The following is a 17665-nucleotide window of genomic DNA, read 5'->3' as shown; positions in this document are numbered from 1 at the left end:
TAACTGGTTAGAAACATAATAGTTCTTTTAAAAGAAGTTCACTGAAACTTAAATCTTGCAAAATATTACATGTAAAACACAAACCTTTCCACTACAACAACGTATGTACAGCTGTGATTTGAACAGCAACACCATATGAATGCAGAAAGAGTAGTTATTCTTAAATATAGCTTAACTGTCATGATTGATAAGGTAGTAACAGTGGAGGGAAAGGACGAAGGCTTTTTAATAAATCCCTGCTGTGGAAATGTCTAGTATGGTAGTTATCAGTACAGTTAGAAATGCAAAGAAGAGAGAGAAATCTTCACACAGAACAACCTCAACATCCCTCACATCTCAAATTTAAAGATGTGCTCCCTGTCTTGGGTATTTCCCTGGCCACACACAAACACTTAAACATACAAGAAAACCTCATTGTCAGAATAGGGGACACTCAATACCTGTAAGAACAGCTTTGGCATAAGCTAAGTATTAGAGCTCCCAAAAGTGACTAAAACTGAGACAAGTTTACTTTTTATCAGCATGATGATTTTCACATAGATTACTTCCCAAATATGCAGAATTTCCCATCCCTTTCAAATTATTCACAGTTCTAATAACAGGTGCAGCCTAACAACAAGCTGCTCAAGATCACTGTTATATAACACAGGTTTACTCTGGGCTAAACACATCACACAAACACGTTAAGTCAGATTTTTCACTTCAAGGATACGAGAAGCGATCGTTCCACGTTGCTCTTTCAACATAATCCAACATCACAACAGCTTTAATCGTTGTTAGAAGTTTGTTCCATGTTTCATCAAAGTCAACTACTCGTGGTTTCAAGGACATTGTGGGGCTTTAGTGTTAATCTGTAGAAGAATTAAACGTGTCAGACAACATTGCACAATCATTAAAAAAGATACACTTCCTTTGAATTTTTCAATTTAAACTTTGTACACAGTTGCACCACTATGATACAATGACACAAAGAACACCCACCCCCTCCAAAATGAAGCTACAATCCCTCATTTTTAATGCCTTGGAAAGGAACATTAATGTTCCATAGGCATGAATAGCCTATAACATAACACCAACTAATCTAAGAGCATCATGCTTTGTGAAGCTCATTATCTCACCAAACTATTCATTTAAGAATGTCACATGAAGAAAACAACTTTCCTGTAAATTTTGATTTGTTGACTTTTATTCCAAGACTGTTTCAACTGTATCTAAGAAAATTTGGGGTAAGAACAAACTAAACTGTTACCAGAGTATCTGCAATTCCCACTGTCAGTTTGTAGCCTATGTTCACCTCAGGCTTTCAAGAGACATTTTTGGTGTTCCATTTGAAAAGCCACAAAACCCGAAAGCTTTGATTGGGATGTGAAAAAGAAAACACAGGGGCAATATGCAGAGCTTGTGCACAGCTTACTGCACTGTGCAGTAGGACAGTGACATCTTTCAAGTAAGATATGCCTTGAAGATACAGAAGCTTTGCTAGTAATATCCTATCAAAACCAGCAAATTTATTGCAAAAAAAAAAAAAAAAAAAAAAAAAAAACAAACAAAAAAACCCCAACCAAATCAACATTAACTTATCTAAATAAAACTATGGGAAAAAGTAAGGTGATTTTAAAAAGACAACTGTGAAGGCCTTATTTCCACTAATCTAGAAAGGACCTGATGTGTGACATTCCATGCACAAAGCAAGTCTAGCTCCTGCTCAGAAACATGACTTTGTAAGACTACAATAAAAAGTGGAAAGAATACTTCTATTTCCATTTCAAACAGATGGACAAGTCACTCTTGTCTTTCCCAAATTTCAAGGTCAGAAGGGAAAGTAGAAAGCTAGTGACAGATTTTGAGCACAGGGGCAGACCTCACTAAGGGAAAGAATCAAATGTCATGCTAAAAAACTATTTAGCAACCAGCTTACTACCTTAACCACTACCAGCTCTCACAGGATACACCTCTTCTCAGTTTAAGAAAAAAGCAGTAAAATCAAATGCAACTTTTAGCATGCAGGCATACGACCCACCCCTTTAACTAAGCTCCTCAACTGTTGTAAATGTTGTGATATTTGTAACATGGCAATTAATCCAATCCAGACATGTCAGCAGGAGCTTACACAGAAAAATCAGTGAGAAGTGACTAAACAAAGATCCATCAAAGAAAGTAAGCTGAAAAACACACTGGTTCACAGAAATGTGACCTTAGCAGACGCAGACAACAGCTCACTTCCAGGATGGGAGAGGGGGAAGCAGTAATCTTCAAAAAGCCCTAATACCCCTCTTATGGGAAAAACGAGAGCATTTCCAGCTGGCTCCAAGAAAAAATAATCATGGTCCACAAAAACCATTAACAATCATAATAAGTGCTTGTGGTAACAAAGCTGTACTTGTGCTACATTAGAAGTTGCTGTCTTGGAAACACATGTGGTACACCCAAGGTAAAAGAGCCCTTTCTTCAAAGACAAGCAAAACCGAGGGGAAGAAGGAAGGGAGAAGAAAAAGTCCTCCCCACAGTATATCCCAATGTCATTAATCAGTATCACCGTGTTCAGGATGATTAAAACCTAATATTGTGTAAAGCATCCACATGATCATCCAAGTATTCTGGAGTTAAATAGTTTAAGATAACTGTTACTAGGCATTCTCCTACAACTTCCATGGAAATATAAATTTAAGTGTGTTTTACAGACATTTAAACAAGTATGGTGTAACTTTTACTGTAAGACACTGGGTTTTTTGGAGTATGCTGTGCTCCAGTGTCAGCAATGCATAAGCCCACCAACTTCGATTAAATGTCTTGTATTGATCATGGTAAGAACTATAGGAGGGCAGAATATCTACCCTAGGGTTTAGACTATTAGAGCGTGGGAAGCCTTACCTGTTTGATAAGCCCTAAAGTAAACAGATGTTATTGAAACATATTTACTCGGCATGATAATGAAAGGATGCTGCTTCCATCGCCTCATTCTTTAAAACACACCACTGTCATACTGCAAATATTTGTTCACACAAACAAACATAGTATTCTGTCCAGCATCAAAGAACGCCCCAAATTTCCAAGCTATTTAACCCCCTCGATCGGCAGCATCACAAGCCCGTGGCGGGTGCGCGGCCACAGGCAGGAGCACTGGCGTCAAACAGGTGACCGGTGCCGCCCGCCCCCGCCCGGTGCCCGCTCCCACCTTCTCCCTCCACCAAAACAAAAGCGAAACTGGCGGAGGGCGCAGCCAGCGGATAACGAGCGGCCCCGCCGGAGAGGCCGCACCGCGCCCTGGCCGCGGGGCAAGGGCAGGACCCGGGGCAGGACGCGGCGGGCGAGCGGGCGCTGCCGCTCAGGCACGGCCGGGGATGGGGGCCCGGGGCGGGGGCCAGCGGCGGCCCCGGGGCCGGACGGGGGCAGGGCCCGATCGCCCCCACGCACACCCGGCGGGGTCGGGACCGCCACCTCCCCGCGAGCGCCGCGCTCCCTCCCCTCAGCGCTGCGGCCGGGCCGGGCCGGGCGAGGGCGTTACCTGGCGGCCCGGGGCCCGAGTCAGCGACCCCCGCCCGGCCTCCCTCGCTCCTGCCCTCGGCCGCGGTCGCTGCCCCGTTCCGTCCTCACAGCGCTGCCATTACCCAAAGCCGCTCGCGCCCCGCCCCTCCGCCGGCGCCGCCACTGCCGGGGTCGGGGCGCGGCCCCCGGCCCCGCTCGGTGCTGTCGCCGCCGAGCCGCCGCCTCACCCGCGGAGCCGCCACCCCCGCGTTCTCCCCGCCGGGCTCTCCCCGTCGGCCGCAGGATGAGCTGGGGCCGACGGGTCCCGGCGCTCCGTCACTTTCTGATCGCACCCTCCCCCGCCGGAGCAGCGGGGTTTGGTACGGCCCTCGCTGTACGGCGAGCGCGGGCGGCCGCACTTCCCAGCGGCGGGGCGGTCACAGCGCACGCGTCACTCCGCCTCCATGGCGGGACCGGTCTCGTCCCGCGCCTTCCCGACATGGAGTCGCGGGGCGCGGGGGCTGGAACGGGCCTCTCCCGCGGGCGCGGCGTTCCCGGGCTTCGTGTTAGCAGCTCGCCGTTACCTCAGAAGGTGGAAGTGTCCCCTTCCCACCGCCGGCCCCAGCAGGGAATTTCCCCAGCTCCCAGCGCCCTGCTCCGGTGCGGGACGCCCCGGGCAGCGCCCCGGCCCCGGCTGCCTCGGCGGAGCGGCCGCCGTCCCCGCGCGGGCCCCGGCGGAAAGAAAGGGGCAACACAAAGTTGTTGGGCGGGAGTAACAAAGTAGAGTCGCTGTGGAGACCGAGTAGCCGGGCGGGCTCACGTGCCCCGGGCGCACGTGCGCGCTGTGGGAGCCGCGGGCCCGCGATCGCCCGAAGGGCGCCGAGCCGGGCCCGGGAGATCGCAACTGGGCACAGCAGCTCTGCTCTAAAAAACAAACATTAAAAAAGGGTTTCGTTTAGAGGACATAGTGCAGCTCTCCGTAGGAGACAATAGCCTTCTGGAAAATAAATGTTTATTTCTGAAAATTCTCTATTGTTCAAAACTCACGTCAAAATAATTGCTTTCCCTGTTTTCAAATCAAGCCCTTGCCCATTTCATTTCCAGTACTTGCAGCTTTATCATTAAGCCTTAATGCTTTCCTTTGTGTTCTCTTTTTAAATTTATTGGTCTCCTTCTAGGCATTGTAAACAGCGCTTCAACTTCCTCTGTTTTCACCCTAAACCCCTTTATTTTTCTATTCTGCTAGTTTAACAGAAACTAGCAGAGTTTAAAGCTCTTCTATTTGCTGGGGGGAGGTAGGTTGTAACTAAGCTTTTGGGTGCTTGTTATTTTCTGCAAGTGTTGAATTGTATCTGCAGCACTTTTACATTTTTTTAAGAACTGGAGGCTCTTTTTTAGTGGTAGTGTTAGTCACAAGCTTGTGAGTTAAACTCTTAGAAGTTCAAATATATGCTGGCACAATTTAATAATGCTATTCTTAACCCTGCTGTGTGAATGTATTAATTGTACAAGATCAGATATCACAAGTTAGATGACCATTAATGAAAAAATCCTTAACTATACACTACCCAAACATTACCCAGTACATATTTTGTAAATTTCTGTTATATGAAGAAATTTAGTCCTGAGTTAACTGTTATAAACTGGAAACAGATGCAGGAAAGGAGGTATTTTTCAAAACTAATAATTTGGGTTGTTCAGCATGGAAGAATCATGTAGCAATTTCCTGAAATAATGAATATTCACAATAAGCACAGACTTTAATTAGGTACCTATTCTGCACATTCTGTTCTACAAGGCTGCAGTTGAGGAAGCACAATTAGGGAGTCACAATTCAGAGGAAGAACATGAGTATTTGTTATTGCTTTTATGTAAGGTATTTAAAAACTGTTGTTGGATTGAAATGTATTTAGGAAATAACAGAGAAATACTTAGGAATTCCAGAGAATGACCACCTGAAAGCACAGAACGGGGTATTGCAGGGGTCAGATGAGCAAGCTGAGAGCATTACTGTGTGTGTCGCTAAGGTCATCTCACCACTCCCACAGTGCTGCCTGTGCTTCCAAAAGAACAAAGGTTCTCATACAGTCTATTAAGAAATGATAATGTATCTGCCAAGAGCAAGACTAGAACTTGTGTGTATGCACCAATGTTTTTGTGAGTGGATACATGATTTATGACTCAGTGAATTCAGTTCACTGCTAGCTCTGTGGTGGGGCTGTTCCTACCTGCTGAAGCCCAGATGTTGGTAATCTGAATTAACCTGCTGTGCAGATGTGCCCAAAACAGCCAGCAATGAAAATTGCCATTTGGCAAAGCATGACCAATTAATGTGGCACCCTCAGCTACCTCAGCCATGTCTTGATGGCTGCATTTCTAGATGACAGCAGATGTGCAGACTGCTTTAAATCCTGTTTGACCAAGGCTTAGTGTTGTCTTTCAGCAGTTGTAGATAGAGAAAACACAGATAGGGGACAGATGGAAATTCTGGAAGTTTTTGCAGGATAGTCCTATGGAGAAGTCAACTTCTTCCCAGTAAATTCTTACCAGTTCTTTATATATTGTTGATAACAGTAGTGAGTGACATAAGTTATTTTCTACTACATGCATATGCCATCTTACATCTTTGCCACCAAATACACAAATTTATGTTTCTTTGATTACATCTGCTATCAAGTCTGCTACACTGTCCTAACCAGTGCTGCAGTATTTCCTGAGTTCCCGTTGTTTATATGCGGTTGTTTTATCTGATACTTCTGTGTCTCTGTCTGTTTGCATTAACTTGTTTTCTTTACTCTTATGTAATTAATTCCTTTGGAAGGAGCTGTCTATTTTGTTTATGTTGATGCTACATCTAACACTGTATTATTCTGGTACAGAACTAGGAATCCCACAGCCCTCTGGTAATACAAACAGTGTATTAAATGTGCCACTATGGCACCTACTGCTTTATTTAACAGCTGGTTTAGACTGCAGTCTGAACTGATACTGAGTATCCACATTCCCCACCACCACCATGTCATTTGCAAATGCTTTTCATGTTACTATCTGCTCTTCTTGTCTTTGATTTAAAATCCTACTTTTAGAGTAACATATTCATTAGCCTTTTTCAAGTGAATATTGAGAAATTGAAGTCCAAGTGAAAATGAGAATATTGACTGGATTATTTATGCTATATTCATGTAATATTCAATTTTTACTAGATGAGTTAGTCTGCATTATTGATGCAGATAATCATACAATTTGTAAAAATAATTTTTATTATTTTAAATGCTTCTGAAAACAAGATAAATGAAAGCAGGAATAGACCTTTATTTCATTATAGCTACTTTTAATCTAGACTTTCATTGTGGGTATTTCTCTTTCATGTGGTAACATGCAAAATATATGTATAAACGGAACAAATCTTTTGTGATTATAAAAATATGCAGTAATTAAGTATTATTCTTGTATATTTTTTTAAGTTTATGAAGAATTTAAAATGTATGATTATTTAATCTGCTTTAACCCCTGTAAATTTCATTAAGAAGCAGACGCTCACTGCACTCCTGGCCACAAGATGGCAGCACGGAATAGATACAAAATAGCAGTTCAAGACTTTCAACTTGCTCAACCTACAACAAAACTAACAAAACCCACACCTTTTTGTCCATGAAATAGGAAAAGTAACAAAAGTTGAACTCTCCCAAACAGAATTTATTAGTTTGCCATCAAGTGTTTAGTTAAATTCCCAGATTTATTCTATCCTTCCCCAGGATTCCTTGGAAAAAAAATTGCAAATGTAATTTTTTCTCCATCTGTTTTTTAAAAAGGGGCCACAATTTATTTTCATGTCATTGTAGCTAAGAAAGTAAATTATCTGTCTGAACAAATCTAGTTCGTTTTCTTTCCTTTTTTTTTTCCAAAAAAATTGCTGAAAAAATATTCTGCAACATTATTGACAAGCAAAATTGTACATTTACAACTTGTGTTTAGAGATCAGTGAGCTGCCAAGACTTTATGATGCAGTAACTGAGCCTAAATTATTCTACTTACAGGAATTTTCAGATATTAAACAGCTTTATATAGGAAGTATCAAAAGAGTAAAAGATTTTGGAGTTCGTGTGTGTTCAGTTACAAGGTTGTAAATCCTTTTTGTTCAGTAAGTGCATCCAATGCCAATGGCTCAGGTACTTGCTATGGGCTGGGTGAACCAAACAGAACAATATCCCAACAAACAAGCCACCTGGCATATAAGAGGTTTCTGTTCATGTTTTTAATCTAAGCATTTGGGGAAAGAATGCAGAAAGCTTCTAAAGAAGCTGCTAGGTGGCTTTATTTTCTGAATTGTTAAAAATGAAGAAGTCCTGGCTGAGACACCATCTGACTGGGTTTGAGTTAATTATTGGGATTTTGCTTTCAGGTTTAATTTGAATATGAAACTACCCCTGAAATTTACTCTAGTAAATAAGTTGGTTTGTAGTTTTAATGCTTTAGCTTATATGCACAAAATCCCAAAGCTAGTTCAAGTTAGGGAAGCGTGGTGACAGAGCTGAGGACATGGAACTGTTCAAACATCATCACTTACCCCTGCTGATGGAAATGAGAGAGAGAGAGAGGGAGAGAACCATGAGAGGGTGCTGCACACAAGGGAAGGGAAGCTGCAGTTCCAAGGAAGTTCTGTCACATCTACCAGGTCATGAGCCAGAAATATATTTGCTTATAGTACCAGCAGTGAACCAAGCAATTTTATTCTAAATGTCTCTCCTTCCCTTTTGATTCAGAAATTATGCAATCATTTTCAGAAAATGGTTCAAGTGCCTTTTTAGCAGTGGCTTTTTATAAAAGGCTCATAGATCATGTGCACCACTGTACAATCATTTTTAAGAATCACAGTGAAATAATCCTTTCATAGAGATGCAGCAACACAGTGCACAGACATTGCTCAATACCTCGAGTCCTGTGTCCAGTTCTGGGCCTGCCACTTCAAGGAAGACATTGAGGTGCTGGAGCTGTCTGGAGAAGGGGAATGAAGCTGGTGAAGTGCACAGAAAATGTCATATGAGGATGCAGCTGGGTGTTTAGCCTTGAGGAGTCTCAGGGGAGACCTTATTTCTCTCTATAACTCCTTGAAAGGAGGTTGTAGCCAGGTGGGGGTCAACCTCTTCTCCCAGGCAACCAGACAGGAGGAGGGGAAATGGTCTCAGGCTGTGTTTGGAGATGTTCAGGCTGGACATCTGGAAGAATTTCTTCACTGAAAGGGTTGTCAGCCATGGGAATGGGCTGCCCACGGAGGTGGTGCAGTCACCATCCTGGGAGGTGCTCAAGAAACAATTGGATGCGGCAGTTAGTGCTGTGGTTTATTCGACAAGGGGGTGCTCAGCCACAGGTTGGACTCCATCACCTTGGAGGTCTTTTCCAGCCTCAATGATTTTATAATCCTATGATTTAATGAGCAGCTACTGTGAGAGCAAGGCACCTGCTGCTTTTTGTTTGCTAGGCACAATGTTTTGGAGAAAATAGTCATGTAAATCTTGAGTGGTTGTACCACCAGACTAAAAATGGTAGCATACAGCTCTTTGGCATCTGTGTGCAGTACGTATAAATATACACAAAAAAGGAAGAAAACCACCTGAACTTGGTGACTGCAGAACCCCTAGTGATGATGACTCTTAGGCAACATAATGCTGAATTTGCAGAGCTGTTATTTCCAGAAAAAGAAAAAAGGGAAAAAGAGCAAATAGTATCTGTCTCTGCTAAAATGTGATAAATGGGACATGTCTAGTGTCCATTTCTAACATGTCATTTTCCAAATTAAACTTGGCATCGTTCCATTTCCTTGGGTTTTCTTGTGAAATTATTTTATAAAAGTATATCTATTTGTCTTTCAAATGATCCAGTAAAAAGCATATTTCATACTTAATGGAGATGGAAACCTCCTGTAATGTGCAAAAGTACTAGACTAATAGAATGACAAAAACCAGCTCATAAATAAACCAGCTGGCAAAATAGCATGTCAAAGAGATAAATTAGTTGAGCTAGCATTTGATGAAAGATATACCCTTTTCAGAAAAATATATTTCTTTAGCCATTTATCTGCATCACTGGTAGATTAAGAACTAACAATTCTTGACATGAAAGAAATACAGAAGCTCTCTCACATAAACACATTGCAAATAGCCTGACTATCTTCTGTTATACAGAATACTCTTCCATTTAGTTATTTTTCACTTGTACCTCTTCCCTTTATAGCTCCCAGACACCTTTACCTTGCTCCATTTATTCAGCAGCTTTTGCTTTTTATTTTATATTCTTCATTCTTGCTCTTCACTGTCATTTACAACCATTTACCACCACCAAAACAATCTGCTCCCCCATCAAAAACAACCTACAGTTGCTATAAAATCTAGTCTACAGCTACTGTGTTAACTAAATGCAAATTCTTTTTTTATATATATTTTCACTGAACATTTTTAACAATTATGAACTCTTTGTATGTGTTTGGCTTTTACTGCATTATCTGAATGTTCGATGTCATTCACCTTTGTGTGAGGTAGTTCCTCAATGTCCTATTAGTGCTGGCCACATTCCTGCAGTGCTTTACTCTTGATACCAACAGGTATCTTGGGATACCTGTTTTGTATTTATAAATTTAAATTTCTAAATTTCTAAATTTCTAAATTTCTATATTTATATATTTATATAAATATATAAATATAAAAATCTATTTATATTTTAAATTTCTAAATTTAAATTTTAAAAAGTTTTAAAAAGTTTTAAAAACGGCAAAATAAATGAAAATCAAACCACATTAAAATGTTGTATTTCATCTTTGGAGTGTAAAATATCATAACATTACTGCAACTTATTATCCAAAATCAAATAATTTCAAACCCAAGAAAATCAAAGTAGTAATAATTTTAAAAATGGACCTAGAACAGTACTTGATACCCCCTTCACCAATAATAACATCCAACCCTTCCAAATAAAGAAAGCCTATTGTTTACATGACACAAGGCCATGTGGAGCTGGCTGAGCTACTGCAGAGCCTCACGGCTGTTAGGCCAGGCTTCTCCCTAAGCCAGACCTGGGCTCCTCCAGGCCCTTCCTTCCTGTGCTTCTGCCTTATGCAACCCACAAAGTCAAGGCAGTGCCTTAGCACAGCACTAATTTAGACAGTATTGATTTTCAGAGGTTTCAGTGATGGCAGTAGCAAATAATAAGAATAAAAGGATCATCAATTTGCTCTTGTACTACTCGTACTACTCAGTTTTATTTCCAACTTGACACAGTTTAGAGGAGGGATTACAAAATATTTATAATTCCACAGATGTGTAACTATTAAAAAAAACTACATTAAAAATATTTACAAAGCTTTTACCTTTTACATTATCCTTCAATGTTTGCCTTTCTAAGGGTGTCACATTTCTGTTTTAATTTGTGAGCCAATGGAAATTCATCTTTTTCTTGTATTGCTAGGAATTTAGAAAAGAATAGATAAAATAAATTATTAGTCTTAAATTTTTTATTCATTAAAGTGCACTTTTTGCCTAATCTGTTCTGTGTTTCAGACTGATCAGGACTCTGTTGCAGCGTGCAGATATTGGCTACTTTTGATTTTCATCACATTCACAAAATAAATTGTGAAAACAGTAGCTGTGTTGACTGCACTTTCCTGTGACATGCTGCAAGTTCTGCACTTGTCCCTCTATTTCCTTGCAGGCAATGAAAGAGTAGAGGTAGGAATATTCAACAATCAGCTGAAATTGGAGTGGTCCATGAGGAGACCTATGATGAAATTATTAATCAGTAAGTATCACCATTATTTCCAATAGGATACCAGTCTATTTTTCTGTCTGTTTTACCTGCATTATCTTCAGATGTCTGGATTCTAATTAAAGAGAAATAGACAACCAAGCTAGGTAGCATATCCATTTTGCTGTTGTTGTTTATGCCAAGACAAACCATGAACTTTTTTACAAGAAAACTAAATAGGTGTTTCATGAGACTAGAATTGAAATGCACAAAATTCTTTCAATCCCCTTAAAAAATCTATTTAAAAGATAGCTGTGAGATCCATATGTAGAATCAGCTGTCTGAAAATTACAGAGATAGCACTCCTACTGATGTAATGTGCACTGGTGAAATATTTCAGTTCTCTGCAAAGAGCACCATGTTTCTTTTTGGTTCCAAATGAAGTTGCTCCAACCCCCTGTTCATCTATTACCCTCCCTGGTTAAGGTCCTACTTCTCTCTGTGGCATGGTGCAGTGGATCAGACTTAAGAATTGATCCAGGCTGAAAGAAACTTAAAAAAACAACAATGGACATTTTGAGTTAGAGAGAAAAGGTGTCTCAGGCAGTCATTGTGACAGCAGCAAAGAGTCTGGATTTCAAGTTTATGTTCTTCCATAAATGATGAAAATCATAACAAATTCTGACTTGTCAGGCTTTCTTATGGATTGCTTTTGGTCTCAGCATTTGAAATTAAATGGATTCACATCAGGTATTGATCCCAATTTAAGGAGAACTGTTTTTAGTCAAACTGAGCACTTTTGTGGCACAGGTTGGTCTGGCCTCAGGTACCAAACACGGTACCCCAGCCCTGCTGCAGTAAGAGCACAACACAAGGCCCTTGTCATTCCCTTCCTTTTCCAGCCCCCCAGCATCAGAGAGCTGCATCAAGAGCCAAATCTGGTCAGTCATCTTTGTATCACCAAGGTCTAAGGCCCTCTGCCTCTTACATCTCTGATACACTTCATTACGAGAGAAGTGGTATAAATAGTAATAAATTCTTAGTTAAACATTTCAAAGCATTTATGGCTTACTTGAAAACTAATAAAAAATAACTGTTTGTCCAAATCCAGGCCCTAAGAGTTCATGGAAAGTCTCAGTTTGTTTACAGGTAACACACTCCAGTGGTTTCCATTATTTAACACTCTCATTTGAAATTTCTTCCTGTTTGTACTAAGACTTCTACCTTCAAAAATATTTTTGAGGTGCTGCTAATACCCTAAGAACCATTTCTGGCTTTTTGAGTATACAAGGCAAAACTGGAATTTCTTTCAAAGGTTTCAGCAGAGTAATTCTCAGTAGTTTAACACTTGCCTGTTCATTTGATTATCTTACTATTCCAACAAATATTTTTAATTGACAAAAGAAAACATATCTTTAATGAATGAGCATAAGAATAGTGTACGTAATGGGTGAGATCTTAAAGCAGAATTAATTATGGGAAGAGAAACTCCTATTTAAAAACCCAGAACAGACACATAATATATATGCAACAAAGGGAGGGAAACAGAACTCAAAACAGGAAGGGGGTGTTTGATATTTCAACAAAGGAAATGTAGAATGAAAACCGAAAACTTGCACAAGCAATAGTGATAATTGAAGATTCTGTATTTTTTCCACTAGATTGCAATTTAGATAGCTCTGTTAAGTCCTGTGAAGCAAATTAAAGAACTAAACGCTCAAAGACAAAACCTTTGCAAATAAATATGAGTCATCTCTTATGAAGTCAGAGATAAGAGTTATTTGTTTTTTTAAAAAACACAGGAAATCAATACGCAGGTTCTCTCTATGCCATGAATAAGACTGAGCGTTTGACCTGTGTGGACCTATCACCAATCCTGACACACACATCCTCCAATTCTTCAATCACAATGAGTTATGTGAAATTAACTTAGGTTTTTCATGTTTATTTAGCACACTGAGCAGATTCTCACAAGAAAAAAAAAAAAGGACCTAAACCATAAAAATGGGTAAATACATTACATAACTTCAGAATATATGTGTAGCGATGTATACACATGCAATTTAAACTTTACTGCAGTATTATCCCTTGTAACACTACTTTGTAAAATACTGATCAGCAATAAGACATACGATGTTCAAACACCCATAGTAACAAAGTTTATGGCTTACGCGTTTATTGTATTTAACATTATTAACCCTGAGCCGGCGGGCCCTGCGCTTCCGGCAAATGACGCGCTCACACCTAGAGCACAAACCCAGCATGACTCAGGGTATCTGCACGTAATCCCGTGGAAGCGAGCGGGGAAACGAGCACGTCGCTCCCGCTTGTTGCCCCCTGGCAATTTCTGATTTACTTAGCCAAATAAATGTAAAATACTATGTCATACCATGAATGATTGATGTAAAGAACGTGCTTTTACTAAGCAGAATTACAAAACAACCTGCGGGCAGCAGCTCGGCGGGGCGGCCTCCGGGCAGGTTCCCGTGTCCCTCAGGGCTCCGGCACCGCCCAGGGGACAACCGGGGGTTGTGCCGCGTCCCTTCCCTAGGTCAGTGCAGGGACAGCCAGGGCCGGAACCTGCGGGGGAGCCCAGCCAACCGCCCTTATCGGCGGGGCCCGGCCGGCACCACCCCGCTATCGCACACCCGGAGCGCGGCACAGGGAGCGCGGCGGGCCCGCGGCCGCCCCGGCTGTTACCGGCCGCCCCCGCCCCCGGCAGCGCGGGGCCGCCCCGCCCGCACCGCGCCGCGTCCCGCCCCGGCCAATGGGCGGTGCCGGCGGGGGCCCCGCGGCGGCGGTTGGTCAGCGCCGCGGCCGTTGCGCCCCGCGGCCGCCCGGCGCCGCCGCCCGCGCGCGGCTCCGCCTCCCGCCGCGGCCGCTGGCGCTGGGAGGCCCCACAGACGCCATTTCCTCGGCGCCCCCGCGGCGGCGCGGCTGCATCAGCGCTGACGTGAGGACGACGTGCGGCTCCGCCCGGCCCGGTCCCCCCCACCCCCTGTGACGGGGGCAGCACGTACAGGGCGGCGGGTGAGTGCGGGAGGGGGCGGGGACACGTGTGCGCGCAGCCCGACCCCCCGCGGGCCGGGAGCGGGGCAGCGCGGAGGGCAGCGGGCGGCGCGGCGGGCATGGCAGGCACGGGCAGGGCAGGCGGGGGGCGCTGTGCCGCGCTTGGCTCAGCCCCGCCGCGGGAGCGCGCGGGAGGCGGCGGGGGCGCGTCCCCGTCGGCAGCCGGGAGCGCGCTGCGCTCAGGGACGGCCGCGCGGAGCCCGCTCGGCGCTGTGGGGCGGCCCCGAGGCGGCTGCGCATCCCGGGAATTCCGGAGGGGCTGCCGGAGCGCCGGCTTCGCTGCGGCCCGGGAGCTACGGCATTCGCCGGGCCCCGGCAGGCGGTGGCTCCAGCACTTGCTCGGGCCACCGGCTCGGCTCGCCCGGCGATGCGGCTCGGAGCGGGGCAGCGCCTGCCCGCTGCGGGCACAGCACCCCGGACGGCCCCTCCTGGCGTCTCGCCCCGGCCGAGGGGAGCGAGGGTGCCCGGTGGCGTTTGCCCCTCAGTCCGTTACTCCCGGTTATAACCTTGCCCACAGAGCTTTCGGAGCTGGGTCAGAACAGGTGGGGAGGGATCGCAGTGGGTTTTGTGAGTCCGAAGTCTTGCTTGAAACTTTTGTCTGCGTCCCCTACTGCTGTGATAGCATCAGTTTTAGGGCTGAGTGCAGCCGCATGTAGGTGATTCCACGGGGACTGATGCTGGACTGATCTCTGGCCTGCCTGGAGGGGGCCGTGTGTCCGCTCACATCAGGTTCAGTTCCTCTTCTTATCGGCTCTGCCCTGCGCTGTCAGCATGGATGGGCTGGCAGGTGCCGAGGGGCCAGGTATCATTGCCTATGCTCACAGTAATGGCACGTTGCGGTTTGCAGAGTTTGGGGTTTCGGGTTTAGCTGAGGTGTTCAGGGAAGAAAATAGGGGAATAAGAATGTAGGAGACGCTGAAACCTTAGTGATGAAGCTTCTGGTGGTACTGAAAACTGAAAGTTTGCACTTCAAAATTGGGTCTGTTTACTGTTGCACATTTTACTTGACTGACTTCTGTGATCACCTATTCACTGGTGTCCTTCATGGCACCAGGGTGCTAAACAGTTATAACAGAGCTGATACAAAACACAGTGTCTGAAACAAGTGTATTCTGAGAGTTTCCACACTCACTGTGGGGTCATCAATAAATGCAGAACAGGTGTTTGTAAATTCACATTCTTGCTTTCTAGTAACTCCCCTGTGAATAAAAGCCTTCAAAGAGATTTGGAACAAGGGCTGAAACATAATTTTTAGCCTCTTACAACTGATTTCCTTTGTATCAAACCACATTTGTAAGCAGTCCCTGATGTATAAAGGATGGTTGAAATAAAAAAGTTGTTTTTAAAAATGCCTCTGGGTATTTATTTAGACAGTCACACACTTCCAAAATACTTTAGCAATATGCAAATACTTTAGCAATCTGCTTTTGCAGTATAATTTCACCAATAGACATTAAATATTATGTTGATATGCAGACAAACAGCAGTACTGGGAGGAGTTAAAGGATTCCTGTGATCTTTATTGCAAAGGAATGTGTCTTGCTAGGGGTGCTATCCTTCATCTCTTACCTATGGGCAAAAATATAAAGAATTTACACCTTTAGCTGTAAATTGCTTTTAATTTTCTAGGAAAAACTTCCTGTTTTCCTCTAGCTGATTCCAATTGTCAGATTTCTCCTGTCAGGGGTGGTTCATCTGATCACAGTAGAAGAAGCTTTTGATGTGTAATGTATGCATCACCTTAATCAGTGTTTATCTGATTAGTAATCAGTATTCTTAATCAGTATTTGTCAGTGCTACTGACCACTCACCTGCTGTCCATTAGTCTCAGTGACTACAGTAAACATGTACTTACATACATTGAAATGTTCCAAGTTTGCTGAGAGTTAAACTTCCTCCCAGATGCTGAAGATCTCTTTCCAATATTGTAGGAAGAAGCAGGTATCTTTGCTTCATTATGCAAAACCATTTTTGTCCCATTTTTATGTGTGTGCAGAGGTGTAACTTGTTTATTAATTTAAAAATCCAGACTAGTATTTAAAATTATTGTTCAGTCTTTGTAAGTAGCTAAGATAAAAAATATAAGGAAAAATGTATTAATACTGAGTATAAGACTAAAAGGTGTATATAATGAGTCATACAATGAAGAAAAACATAATTTTAAACAGGACCCAAGACCACTTACTTTAAACTATTTGCTAACTTTTCCTTTAAAAACAGAAGGAAGGTTATGTAAACTTTTAAGTGTGATATGTACTCCTACTATAGACTTTTATAAAGGATTTTAAGGGCTTGGCAGAAAATTCTTTTTTTCTTTCTTGGAAACTTAAAAGCAATGAGTATGTTGGAATTTGCTCGCAATGCAGACTGGTTGAGTGTGAAATGCATGGAAACTGTTTTCTGGGTTGGATTAGTAACAGTTTCATGCCACAGTCTGTATTGCTGGTGTTTTAAAAAAAGCGTAGTTATAGTATTGCTCAGTATTTTTTCTTCATATGTATTAAAAAGTTTGATGTATTCATGTTGACATGATATGTAGTACAGGAAATAAAACCCCTGTACAACTGAGGTTATAAAAGTGCTCTGAAGACAGTGACAGCCCAGTGTGAAATTCAGGAGTTCCTTGGCGTGCCTGTGCACAAGCCCGCGGGCGGTGGCAGAGCTCAGAGTGGCTGTGCCACCGCTGGCCCTGCAGGCTCAAATGACTGCAGCTGGCCTGCTCCTGCAGCTCAGGGATCCCATGCTTGTGTCTGTCACTCCTGATCTTGGAACACGTCTGCACTGGGATACTCATGTGCTGGTTTGTCTGAAGTCATGGTTCTCACTGAAGTGTTATGCTGAGATAGCTCGTGTATCTTTTAAAATTATTTATATATTTCATTATTTTTGTTTTGTTTTTTTTTAGGCTGTGAGTGGATCTTTATATTTGGATGTTGTTTTAAGTCAAGTCACTATTTGGTCACAGAGGTTGTCAAAAAGAAGCAGGTTTGAGCTTATCTAGGAAAAGTATTTTACTGTGTTTCAGAGTAGTGATTGCATTTTATGGCAGTCAAATTTTCGGACTTTACTCCACCCTACTAAATATTTCAATTAAGCAATCATTTGTATTGAGAGTCAGAATATACACAATTATAGATGGAAAATCTATATAAATTCTGGAGTTTTCCAAGTATATCATAAATCTTAATTATATTTGTCACTCCACTGATATGTATCATTCTTGCTGTTGTTTTTCTAACTAAAGATAAATAATCAAAAAGTACACCCCTTTCTCTGAACTGCTTTTTGCAAAATATGAGGAATAACTTTGTTAGATTTCCTGCTGCACCGATGCTCTTTTTGTAGCTTTTTGCTAACGTACCGCAGCACTGCAAATGAAAGGTCTTGGGGAGAAAAA

General features: G+C 42.9%; 2 protein-coding genes across 13 annotated transcripts in view; one reads left to right on the top strand and one right to left on the bottom strand.

Moving 5' to 3' along the window:
* The window catches only part of CUL2 (cullin 2), a 40563-nt gene extending 36721 nt beyond the window's left edge, over nt 1-3842 (bottom strand). The window contains exons 1-2 of one of the 4 annotated variants that reach the window (XM_058825222.1): nt 3714-3842; nt 713-851 (exon numbers count right to left, since the gene is read on the bottom strand). In XM_058825222.1, the coding sequence (XP_058681205.1) occupies nt 713-831 (119 nt within the window). In that variant the 5' untranslated portion in view covers nt 832-851; nt 3714-3842. Of the gene's footprint in view, nt 1-712; nt 852-2871; nt 2921-3505; nt 3615-3713 lie in introns of those variants that run through there. The other 3 variants (XM_058825214.1, XM_058825240.1, XM_058825230.1) reach the window with 3 other exon arrangements.
* Nucleotides 3843-14045: 10203 nt separating this feature from the next.
* CREM (cAMP responsive element modulator) overlaps nt 14046-17665 on the top strand; it is a 35158-nt gene continuing 31538 nt past the window's right edge. For 5 of the 9 annotated variants that reach the window (XM_058807209.1, XM_058807202.1, XM_058807165.1 and 2 more), the window contains exon 1: nt 14163-14229. The gene's annotated coding sequence lies outside the window, so the exon portion shown is untranslated. Of the gene's footprint in view, nt 14230-17665 lie in introns of all 9 variants that reach the window. The other 4 variants (XM_058807225.1, XM_058807183.1, XM_058807174.1 and 1 more) reach the window with 3 other exon arrangements.

Source organism: Ammospiza caudacuta, chromosome 1 (assembly GCF_027887145.1).
Source record: "Ammospiza caudacuta isolate bAmmCau1 chromosome 1, bAmmCau1.pri, whole genome shotgun sequence".
NCBI lineage: Eukaryota > Metazoa > Chordata > Aves > Passeriformes > Passerellidae > Ammospiza > Ammospiza caudacuta.
This window is presented reverse-complemented; position numbering and strand designations above follow the sequence as displayed.